This window comes from Tinamus guttatus, unplaced genomic scaffold (genome assembly GCF_059628265.1).
Source record: "Tinamus guttatus ecotype Peru unplaced genomic scaffold, ASM5962826v1 Tinamus_guttatus_pri_ptg000120l, whole genome shotgun sequence".
NCBI lineage: Eukaryota > Metazoa > Chordata > Aves > Tinamiformes > Tinamidae > Tinamus > Tinamus guttatus.
Genome location: NW_028288654.1, coordinates 556,558 through 568,999, shown reverse-complemented (window position 1 = coordinate 568,999; position 12,442 = coordinate 556,558). Strand labels below are relative to the sequence as shown.

The following is a 12,442-nucleotide window of genomic DNA, read 5'->3' as shown; positions in this document are numbered from 1 at the left end:
AGGCATACTGTTTCAGAAGGTAACTGCGGCTCCAAACTTTGCTTTAGCTGCAGACTTTGCTTATTGAAAAAGGACACAGCTCTCAGCATACACTCTTTCGTTAAATATTAACGCTTACATCAGGTGCCCGGTCGAAAAACTTTATGCCACTAATAAATAAAGTTAAAAAAGGAAAAAAAAAAGAAAGGCACCATTTAATCTAATTTAATTTAAGAATTTAATCTAGGACGTTTATCCAAGAAAAGGCACCACAGAAGAGGGAGAAAAAAAAAGGGGGGGGGGGCAACACAAGCAAACCAACCCCAAACTAAGCTGGCACACACCGGTCCATTTAAAAGCACTAACACGGAAAACTTCAAGTTTGCTCTCGCACAGAGAGAAGCTCGCGTTTGGAAACAAGTTCACTATCAAAGTCAGTCCCCGGTTGCTAAGTTGGAAGCTGTTTCTCGGGGTCGTTCAGGAAGCGGGAGAGCAGGAGGCGCCCTCGCAAACCGCAACTTGGCGGGAGTCCATCGCCCCTGCCCGGCCCGGGGCTCCCAACACCACCCAGTGCACCCCTCAACGCCGCGTCTCAGCGGCGGACAGCGGCGCGGGGCGCTCGGGCACACAGCGCGTAGGGGGCGTGCGGCGCATGCGCGGCGGGGTTGTTTTTCCACAAAGCTGCTCTTAAAGTGAGGTGGCAGTACACAGGGAGCGTCTTTGTGGCGAGCGGGCTTCTTGGCGCGCTGCCCATGACGGTTTGCTAGAGCGCACGCCCCTGTGCTGGAGAGAGCGCGTTTCATATGAGATCCGGGCTCTCTCTCTTTCTCTTTCTCTCTCTCTCTCTCTCTCTCTCTCTCTCTCTCTCTTTTTTTCTTCTTCTTTCTTTCTTTCTTTCTCCTCCTCTTCTTCCCCCCCCCCCCTTCCTAACAGTATATTTTTGTATACTTTGTTATTAAAAAAATGGTGCTGGGGAAGGTGAAGAGTTTGACAATAAGCCTTGATTGTCTCAATGACAGCAATGTCCCTGTCTATTCTAGTGGGGACACAGTCTCAGGAAGGGTCAATTTAGAAGTTACTGGGGAAATTAGGGTAAAATCGCTTAAAATTCATGCAAGAGGACATGCAAAAGTACGTTGGACTGAATCTAGAAATGCTGGATCCAACACTGCCTATACACAGAATTACACTGAAGAAGTAGAATATTTTAACCATAAAGACATCCTCATTGGGCACGAAAGAGGTAAGTTTGTTTGTTTTTTCTTTCTCTCTTACTATTTCATTACGTGCAGACATTTTTTTTTTTTTCTGGAAAGGTCGCATCTTTGCATCATCTCGGTTTATGCCCCTTTAGTGTGTAACCTATAAAATCCATTCTTTCTAAAGATGAGGACACGCAGGCTGCCTTTTAGAGATTTCTCTTCCATTATATGGACGCTTGTTGTACGTTAAAACTGTGCTGAGATGCATCTGCAAAATGCTTGCAAACGGGACTTTCTCCAATTGCCTGCCCTTTAACGGAGCTTTTTCATGAGGATTTGCAGTTAATTAATACTATGTTTTCGAAATGCAGTATTCATTTTGTTATAGTCATATTAAAAAGATTTGGTTTGTGGGGGAAAACGAAAAATATCAAAAGGAGGTATGCAGTAAACGACTTTCCTGGTAGCAGCTTCTCGAATCGTGAAATATACTGGAACATAAAACTAGACATTTTTTTTGACACATTACAGATACAGCTCTGCTTTTCAGACTGATCTGTGATGGTTTTTAAAGATGGATCATTTCTGGCAGAGCGAAGATTCCCTGTGGCTTATTTTGACATCTGCTATCACCACCTCACGTGTAATTCCCCCCGCTGCTCCCTTTGCTCCCAACTACCAGTAAATTAGCTTTAATTTCCCTTCCTGAGCCCCTGCGCGGGGGTTCCAGACCCAAAGCTCTGCCCGGCAAGCCGAGGGCTGCACTGGGAGCATAATTTCCAAGTTGTCGAGTTCTGGAACCTGCCTTCAATGAAACCCTTCTCCGGAGAAGCCCAAATGCCCCCTTTCCACCCCAAACCGAGGGGTAACGCGCTGCGGGGAGGGGACGCGGGCCCTCGCTTTGCCTATCTATTGTTCGCAGGGCTACATTGTGGAAGTGTGGGGGACACCGGGGTTGTTTTTGCGAAGTTTCCACCCTTTGTTAGAAGCGGTTCAATCCTGTTTGGGACCGGTCCTGGAAAGAGGGAGGAGGTGCGCGCCCCGCTCGCCGCAGATTGGCTGCGCGCGTCAGGTGGTGGCGATGACTTAATTCCTAGCACAAGAAAATAATGTTAAAACTGGTTATGTAAGTTCGGTTGCCTTTTTGCCCGCTGATTGGCGGGCGGCGAGGCGCAGAGGGGCAGGTTGCCTTGCCCGCACTCCGGTGTGCGCGGTGGGAGCGGCTGGTGCCGGCCGGAACCGGCAGCTCGCGGAGGGGAGAAGGGGCCGCTCCCGGGGCCGCGCACTCTCGTTACCGCGCTCCACCCGCTGCCTCCCGCGTCTCGCACCCCGTCCCACCCACTACTGTGGGGTAACGGCCGCGGAGTCCGCCGCCGCGACGGGGTGTAATGTATACTGTATGTATACGAGCGGCTGGCTGGCTCGGGAGCTGCTCGCGCCGGTTTAGGCCGGTCTGCTCCTGCTCCAGCCTAGCCCCTGATTGACAGCTCAGCATTTGCTTACCACAGCGCTGCTGCCCTGCTCAGTGGGACTGCTGAGCTAGCAGAAAAGGAGAGGAGGAAGGAAGGGAGAAAGGAAGGAAAACCTCGGTGCGAGAGCAAGATTATTATTATTTAAAAAAAAAGGCACAATGTTTTAAAACATATGTATATATTTATACACACAGTGTAATGTGCTTTCACTGTCCCTTTGAGATTTTTCTTGGCCACATGACATCCCACAATGCCTTCATGTAAATAGCGTGGTGGTTTTTAGTTTACTTGCAATAGCTTTTTTTGGTACACTTAGAGAGAAGAGGAAAAAAAAAGGCATCAGCATTTTTGTAGGACAATAGGAACTGCCCATTTCTAACCGTGCCTGACTTCCTCCATGATATTTCATGTTTTAAGTAATTCTTTTCGCATACTCCCTTTGCATTTATTATCTCAGTTCTTTTGTACACAAGGTATTCGATTATTTTCTCGTAAAGCAACTTTTTATTTTGATTGTCAGCACTTTTCCTGATGTTTCAGTAATTATATTGGAATAAGCCACAAATTTGTTGCAGCATTTACAGCAATAGAAAGAATCATGACTATATACCCCAAGTCAGCTTTCTTGTTGCTACCAGGAAACCTTTGGGTCTTAGCTACACCACTAGCAAGATCCAGCTGAACTTTGAGCTCTAAAAACATGAATTGGGCAGTTTTCCCACTGCCTATGCTCCTGAATTTGTCTGGTACTTTCTAGGTAGTGCCCATACACCTTCCCTGTCTGTCTCTGTCTTTCTCTCCCCCACCCCCAGTGAAGTTCTGGGTAAGCCAGAAGATAAAAAGCTGAATAACTAAATTTATCTTGCAGAACAAACTTCGTACCAAGTATTAAATTGTTTAATACCATTAAAGAAAGATCCATTTTTATTTCATTTTTGAACTAAATATGATTAAGAAAAACATTATTTCCATGACATCTTTCAGGCAGAGCTTATAATGACAGCAATTACAACTATGCCAGTATTCAGCAGCAAATAATAAAACAAGTTAATATCTGGCTTTTATGTAAGATGAATCTGGCTGTTTTACCTATCTTTAAAAGTTTTGTGGCTTCACATCCAGCAGTTAATACAAATTGCCTGGAGATACTTGTTTATGGCACACCATATTCTTAAGTATTGTAAAGAGTGTATCAATCCCCTTTACCCTGGGAAAGAAACCTATGTAATATATTATGCTGTGTAAAATGTTCACAGGTGGAATAGCATATTGGGTTTTTCCCTCCTAGATGATGACAATTCTGAAGAAGGCCTTCACATCCTTCATTCAGGAAGGCATGAATATGCATTCAGCTTTGAGCTTCCACAGACGTAAGTACCCCTAAGCACTGCTCAGGCTGTGTGAGAGGACGCTGAGACACATACCTGCCTAAGAAAAATCCTTGCTGTGGGTGGAGGGGAAACTTTTTCAATGGTAGTAGGAATTGTGCTCAGACATGCAACAGAGGACATAATTTCATTAAGCTGAAGAGGTTGCTTTTATGCTGGTAAATATAGATATATTTTTGTCCTCCCACAAAATGGGAGCTCTTTGCTGCACAGTTGGTGACTCTTTTTGACCAAAGTCTGACTCGTGCCTTTATTTTACTCCACTCCTGGAGAATGGAGAGGAATCGAAGTGTCATTTGAGTCCTGCCGAGTGGCTGAGATACCTTCTAACTAGCTCAAGATTTCACTGGAGCCACGCAGACCTGCAGAACTAGTGATAAGATCATGGCTTAATTGTTTGGCTGGGTCTGCGACAGATGTGGCAAGCTTAACAGCCTTTGAACAAAAAGGGAGATTGTTCCAGTTATTATAGGATGCATGTACTCAGGCTGGCCTTTCTGCACAAAAAGGGCTAAGATGGCACCACACGTGCACAACACAAGTCTGTTCACCTATCTGCACAACATGGACATCTTGAAGAGTTAGAGCAGTTACCAACATGTAAACTGGCTAAGACACAAGCCTTAAATACAAAGGGAGAGGGAGAGTGTGTGTGTATCTGGAAATGGATGGAGAAAAAGGAGGAAGAGCCTTTTACTGTAAAAGGCAATCTTGGAAGTCAATGAGGTTGAAAATCTTGGCAGAATGTTATACTCAAGTAGACTACTATCTCATATTAAAGCAAATGAACCATCTGTTTATTAGAGGTGCTGGCTCTAGCAGAACCTGCACATGAAGGTTTCACAGGTTTTGCTTTTTTTCAAAGCAAATAGTTTGACAGTAGATGTCATTGGAACACCTAGAGCACTATATATGTAGTGATTCTTGGAAGTCACTAATGGTCAGAGGAAAATCTCATCTGCCAAAAGTTGTAAGAAAATGTTGATCTTCCCTTAATTTGGGACATTTGTATATGAAAATACAAACAGTATGCATGCAGTATTGAGTTTGAGATGACATAGATGGCCAGTAAAAGACCACAAGTATTGGTCAAAATATTACAAAAGGTCTTCTTAAGTGACTTGAAGGAATACTGTGAAACGAGCTTTTGATAATACTGAGAAAACAAAGGCTGGCAGTAAATGTCTGAAGGCCTGACAAACACTGTCTACTTAGGATTTTTTATGCTTACTATTTTTTAAATTAATTTAAAAAGAAACTATAACACAATGGTGGAAAAACACAAGGCATGGAGTTGTTTTATTGATTCTGCCCTAAAGGATACTGGAGCAAGATGAAACTTTGAAGGCTGATTAGAAGAGCCTATCATCTGGGCTACTTTTTCTTTTTAACCAAAAAGGTGTTTCCAATGTACAAATAGAAAAGTCAAACCTGTGCATAAAAGAATCATTTAGTAAATGATTAATAAGAATCATTTTAGTAAAACTCTAGCACAGCCAGTGTTAACTATAGAAGATAGGAAAGTTTTGCAAGTAGCTTGCATTTAATATATATGTTATCATTCAAAAACAGTGCAACGTAAAAATTTCTACTCTGATTTAAAGAAAAAACAAATTGCTGAAAGAAAAGGACTTTTGAGATGACTGGAGTATAAAGAATTTAATGTCCTCCATGTTATACTGATGCAGAAAAAGGTGATGCTAAAAGATTTGGAGCCCCTTTCCAATAATTTTCCAAGAAAATTACATGTCCCAACAAGGACTCCTTGTCTTCCAAAGTTGAGAGCAGAATAGTCTCATCTATTATTATTATTAATATTTGAATATGCCCTCATCAGAGTAGAGGGAAATTAGAAGATACTCAAAATAGCCTTTCTCTATTCAGAGCTCTAAATTGAGATGTTTAACTACCCTGCTTAAGGCAAAACAAATGACAAAAGTGCTTAATTAGAGCTAAAATAAACTAGACAGTGAGATACCAGCCAAGTAAACAATACACAATTATTTACAAAAAAGCAACATCCCAAACAATAATTTACTGCTACTAAGGCTAATTTAGATTGGGTAGCCTTAAAATGGCGTGCAGCATCCTAGACTTGAAAGCGACCTCTTAAGCTTAAAGAGAATGAGTACTCTTCTGGCATTTTCTAGCACAATTCTGTCATCGATTCTTAACTTCTACAAAACTACTGTTGGATGAATTGGAGATTATTTTTTTTTTCCTCCCAGCTTTATTCTTGATTTTTGAGATATGGAAACTTTGCAAATAAGTTATGCTTAATTAAATATTCTGGTGCATTAAAGCTACCACTTCATCATAGCACTTCCTAATCTGATCGCTCGTATCATTATTGGCAAGAGAGATAAAGACTTTGCTCAATTTTGACCTTTGTGTCCTGCACAGACCACTTGCTACCTCATTCGAAGGCAGACATGGCAGTGTGCGCTATTGGGTGAAAGCTGAATTGCATAGGCCTTGGCTTCTACCAGTAAAATTAAAGAAGGAATTTACAGTCTTTGAACATATAGATATCAACACTCCTTCATTGCTGGTAAGAATTGACAGAATTACTCATTCTTTGTTTGTGGCATGCAAATAATGCATTACGATAACCAAAACAACATCAATATCTAATTTTCTCTAATATTTATTTGTTAGTTTAACTACAGCTGATATTTTAAGCATCCTTTCAGTTTAGCAACTCTTTAACTGCTGGTATTTTGAAAGTTAAATTATCCCATATAGAGTTGCTTAATTTTGAACAAAACATAAGATGTAAAAGTACTTGTTATTTTAAATTGATAATAAATTGTAAAGTCTTACTCAGGTGGAGAATTCCTATGAACTGTTCCCCTTTCCTTTTAAATAAGGAATAGTCTCTGGAAGGAACCTGCAAAGCATAAAAATATTTCAGTGCGAGACTGCTAACTTAAAAATGCAAAGTAAAAATGTACTGCAGTACATAGCTTTCTGTTGATGGGGAGAAATTATCTATATGAAAATTATCAATTATCACAATTCTGTATATTTTTTCTGAAATTTCATTATTAAAGTAAAATCACTTTAATATCACAACTGCTTTCAATGAGGATTTAATTTCAATCTGGCCTAAAATCCCTTTTAAATCCCCCCCCCCCCCCCCCCCAAAAAAAAAAAAATCTAATCTATGGAAAAAATAAATTTTAAAACCAAGTCCATTGAAATAGGTTTCTTGTGTGTATGGGTGAAAAATCAGACTTGCAAAGGAACCTTGGCCTTGCACAAACTCCACTAAAATCAAAGGACTCTCATTTGACTTTAATGGGCTTTGGATCAAGCCTTTAATCCACATTTCATGTAAAATAACAGGGTTGGTTTAATATAGATGAGACGGAAACAGAGAAAATAGCAGGAGTCAAGATTAGTTTGGTTTAGTTACTTTTTTTTTTTTTTTTTTTTTTAATGTAATGTAAAGTGGGAAGATGTGCTAATTTACTGATAATTACACGTAAAGCTCTGCCAACAGTATGTTAGGATGTGTAGGCTACAAAGCATGACTATAGTGTGAGGATCTCATGGTTGGGAGAAAAAGGCAGTGCTAATGCAGCAGTGGAATTAGGACAAACATTTTTATCTCTGTAATGATATTTAAATTGTTTCAGATTTTTTTTTCTTTCAAATAGAACATATTTCTAAAAATAAAGTACATTATGAAAATGATTTTTGTGTGTGTTGATTAAAATAGCTGATGGATTTCATTGAACTCTGTAATTTAATGGGCAATTTTATTCTTTTCTTGCAGTCACCCCAAGCAGGTACAAAAGAAAAGACTCTCTGTTGTTGGTTTTGTACCTCAGGCCCAATATCCTTAAGTGCCAAAATTGAAAGGAAGGGCTATACCCCAGGTACGTAATAGAAGTAATTATAGGAAATGTTTCTCCTTCTCTTTTAAAACTACGTTTTGAAACTGTTAAGTTTGTGTTTAATGGTTTTATATAAAAATTAAGGCTATTTTTACCACCTCAGTCCACATTCAGCAATCACCTCAGAATATTCTAAAGTAAAACAGACAGCACTAGCTGTCTCCAGATTGCTGAAGGACTTTTACTTCTGTTAAACAGACTTTTACACCTCTGTTTGATTGGCTTATGGTGACCTTGCTCTCATTAACAGGTAGAGCAGCAAGAGCAAGGTCCTAGTGCATTACAGCTTTGCTTAAACTGCAAATGTAACGAGAACTTGAAATTCTCTTTTGTTTCAGGTGAATCAATTCAGATCTTTGCTGAGATTGAGAACTGCTCTTCCCGTATGGTGGTGCCAAAGGCAGCCATTTACCAAACACAGGCATTCCATGCCAAAGGGAAAATGAAGGAAGTGAAACAGCTCGTTGCCAGCCTGCGTGGGGAGTCCCTGTCGTCTGGCAAAACAGAAACCTGGAATGGCAAAGTGTTGAAAATTCCACCCATTTCCCCTTCCATCCTTGACTGTAATATAATCCGTGTGGAGTATTCACTAATGGTATGTTGCATGGTCTGTTTCATTCTCAAATATGTGTCCTTTTCATCATTCCATGTAAATTCTTAAAAAAGATGGGTTTTGCTAACTTGCTCACATTAAGAATTCAAGCTTCCATTTGAGCTTACAGCCCCTTAGGGGCACAGGCCCTAAAACAGACAAATAGGAACAGGTCCCTCATAGAATCTTCCACAGCAAGATAAACTTAGTCTAATAACCTAATGAAATGCTGATGCAAACTCATGTTTCTTTCTCTTCTTATTTTTTCCAGGTGTACATTGATATTCCAGGAGCCATGGATTTATTCCTTAACTTACCACTGGTCATTGGTACCATTCCTCTCCACCCATTTGGTAGCAGGACATCAAGCGTGAGCAGTCAGTGTAGCATGAACATGAATTGGCTTGGTCTGACCCTGCCTGAAAGGCCAGAAGGTAAATTGACGATACAAATCTAAAACAATTTGCTGTTATTTTAGATTTTTGTCTATCTTACTCATTGCTGTGTCACTAGAAGCGCCCTCTGTCCCTTCCTAACAGGGCCCACAGGAAATCCTTTGTTGTGTGTTCCATTGCCACCTGTTTTCTGTGGAGGAACAGAGTTTCCTCTGTCATTTCCCTTCTCCCTGCCTAGGAAAGGCAGGGAAATCAAACTGTCTGGGGAGGTGGTAGAAGTGGAGGCCTAGTATGCTGTTGCATCTGGGCAGAATGTGGTTACTCTTACCTGCAGTATTCCAGTTGCATCCTTGCTTGTGAGACGTTAAAACTCGCAATAGTAGCGATGTCTTGGGTCTCGTCTGCCTTCATAGCTGTGGCTCTCTGAAAAGAGAGCATAATTCTATGGGATATCTCCCTTCTGGCTGAAGGAGGAACTTCTTTTCCTCCTATCACACACCTAATGAACATATGTTTTGTAAGTACAAATGCTAGACTGATTTCTGAAATCCAAAAGGATTGCAACAGTCTGTCACTTCTGCCTGTACAGAAAAAAACAGCATCCTTGGCATGCTTAAATCGGGGGAAAACAGCCACAATATGCAGTGGTCAGTCTATTTTTGAACATAAGCTTGCTTAACCCTAAAATAAAATGAATTTACCTAGCTCACTTGTGTTCAACAATTTAAAAAAAATCGCTGAATATTTACCTACCTGCAAGTGCCTTTTATAATGACAAAAGTTTAATATTTATCATGTTATATATTTTGACATGCATAAGAACTTGTTGTTCGAACCACGTGTATCTTTTTACCTTCAGCACCTCCGAGCTATGCAGAAGTGGTCACAGAGGAGCAGAGGCAGTCCAGCCTGGTGCCCATAGCCACCTGCGATGACTTTGAGCGAGGGCTCCAGGGACCATTATTTGCATACATCCAGGAGTTCCGCTTCCTGCCTCCCCCCCTCTATTCAGAGGTAGGTGCATCACAGTGTGAGCAGGAACTTGCTGTCTGTCTGAATTCTGTCTTGCAGAATACATGTAGGAAGGTATTCCTCTTTCCAAAAATTCAGAGAAAGCAATAAAGTGAGGAACAGGAAACAAGCTGCCTTTCCCCCCCCCCCCCCACCCCAGTTCAGATCCTTTGCAGATAAATCATCAAGCTGTCTATGTCTATTTTGTAGCACAGGTTACACTCACTTTTTGTACACGATCTTTGCCTTATATTAGAAAGATGCTCTGTAAAGTGCCTTGTAGGCCTGGAAATAATGTTTTCTTGGCAGCACTCTGTAGAAGCTTCCAAAACGCACTAGCTGTCTTAAAGTGCTGTGGTGTGCACCTGTAAGACATCAAGTTGTGGTTTTGTTTGGGTTTTGTTTGGGTTTGTTTTTTTTGTGTGGTGGGGGTGTGGGGGGTGGGTGTGTGTGTGTGTTTTTGTTTCTTTTTCCAAGAAGTAGCAGTGGTGCAGAACAAGTCCCCTTGTTGGTACAGCCAAAGTCCCCTTTGGTTAAATTCTGCCTGAATACTCACTTTAAGTCAAGAGCCCCTCACACATGTGCACTCCCCCCTTTAAAAACTAACACTATGAAATGAGATGAGAATCCTTTGCATGCTATTCCCGATGAAACTATGTAAAACTATTCTTATTGTCCAGTCTGAGACACCTGAGCTAGCAGGTTGTTTTCCCTTTATTCCTTTGGGGAAAGGAAGAAAGTAAGGTCTAAGAACGCATGAGCTTTTGAAACATCTTATAACATATTGAGGCTTAACTGTTTTTAAAGTAGAATTACTTTTTTGATTATTTTCTGCCTTTTCAAGCAAAACTTCAATATCTCTAAATGTTTCTTAGATGACATGTTTAGTAATGTGTCATCTTTCTGATATATGTCAGATGATTCAAAAGACTTCCCTAGTGGTAAATGGGGGAGGGGGTGTGTGTGTGTGTGTGTGTGTGTGTGTTTGATATTAAGCACAAAGAATTAAGTTGTTAAAAATCTCTAGTTAAAACTTTCAAACCTTTAGTTAAAGCCTTCAACTTATTTTTTTAATATGTATTAAGTACATACTCCGTTCATTTTATCCAAAGCTATGTTTCAGTGACCAGAGCTTTGGTGTTTGGTTTAATAACCTTTGGATTGGGAATACCATGTATCATTATAATTGGCTTAAACATGTAAATTCTGATTTCTCTAACATCTGAATCTAAAATCCTCCCCCCTCTTTTCCTTTTTTCATTAGATTGACCCCAACCCAGATCAGCCCACAGATGACAGACCATCCTGCCCCTCTCGCTGAAGGAATCCATGCTAAGCTGACTCGACTTGGGTTTTGAATCGTGCTTACCATGTTGAAGATTGAGGTGTCGTAGTGGAGACCCAATTTCCAAGGAAAGTGGTGGTGGTCTCACCTGGATGGTGAGCAAATGAAAACAACCTGTGATCATGCTTAGAAGCCTACAGCAACATCATAGGACCGCTCCACATGCTTGAAGATCTGAGCTTTTTTCCCTCCTCTTAAATAGTGGTACATACTAGGAGCAGCCTTACTAGCTTGCTAGTCATGTGTGCCAAACACTTGCCACGTTGTAAGAGAGGGATGGTTTCCTATAATGATTTTAAAATTTGCACATGCTCATTGCTTATGTTGTGCAGTTCAGTGTCACTACAGCTTTCTCTCATTTATGCCTGACTGTTGTTATCCCCTCTTGTTCGTGGCCTGCACAACAAGGAGCAAAAGAAAGCACTGAGGGTGGTTTTTGTGGGGTGTGTGTGTGTGTTTAATTTAATGTAGCCTGGACTTTACCTGCATATGCACATGCTCAGAATTGTCCTAATAGGCTGATCATGTATCATTTCTTCAGCTTGGACCCTCTTGTGGATTTATTTACAAATATCAAATGCCTTCAAGCCAATCCTCCTTGCTGTATGTTTTGCAGCCTACTATAGTAGATAAGCAACAGAGATGTGGGGGTAGGAGGGTGATACCAGAAGGAAACTTAATACAAGACTGTCAGGGTTGTATACCTTCACTTCTTTTAAAAATTTGTTGCCTTTCTACTATTATCACAAAGCAGCATTTTGTTACAGACTGCCTAAAAATCACTTAATCTCAGGTGAACTCATCACTTGCCAAACTGTTAGAATGCTATTTGTTTTGTTATGTTGCACTGTTGAGTTACTTTTTTTTTTTTTTTTCATTTTGCTTTGTGTTTGTGTTCTGCTCTTTACTTGAGAGGGGGATTTAGAAGAGGGACATACACAAAAGTTACAAAACCCACCTGCATTCCCTTCTAAACTTCCTATATTATGAAAAAGAGAGGGTCAAGTTGTGAAGCTTTAAAAAATAAAGGCATAAGTGAAAGCAGCATCAGCAGCCACTGACTAAGTGTTTAAAAAATTTTTTAAAAGACAGAGCCCTATGCTATCCAGGATTCATGGGCAGAGCGATTTCTCAATGAGTAAGGATGGGAAGGGAA

General features: G+C 40.7%; 1 protein-coding gene across 1 annotated transcript; it reads left to right on the top strand.

The window, feature by feature from the left end:
- The first annotated feature begins 942 nt into the window (after positions 1–942).
- Positions 943–11,521, top strand: LOC104572664 (arrestin domain-containing protein 3). The gene is made up of 8 exons (XM_088521390.1): positions 943–1,222; positions 3,942–4,023; positions 6,445–6,592; positions 7,823–7,925; positions 8,282–8,538; positions 8,807–8,969; positions 9,790–9,944; positions 11,206–11,521. The coding sequence occupies exons 1-8, from the start codon at positions 943–945 to the stop codon at positions 11,260–11,262; spliced, it is 1,245 nt and encodes a 414-aa protein (XP_088377516.1). The 3' UTR covers positions 11,263–11,521.
- The last annotated feature ends 921 nt before the right edge of the window (positions 11,522–12,442 follow it).

What these genes read in the sequence shown, in the direction of transcription:
- LOC104572664 (XM_088521390.1), top strand. Translation starts at nt 943, where the DNA reads ATGGTGCTGGGGAAGGTGAAGAGTTTGACAATAAGCCTTGATTGTCTC. An exon ending in AGCTTTGAGCTTCCACAGAC is followed by an intron (nt 4,024 to 6,444) that starts GTAAGTACCCCT and finishes TGTCCTGCACAG; the next exon opens with ACCACTTGCTACCTCATTCG. An exon ending in AAGGAAGGGCTATACCCCAG is followed by an intron (nt 7,926 to 8,281) that starts GTACGTAATAGA and finishes CTTTTGTTTCAG; the next exon opens with GTGAATCAATTCAGATCTTT.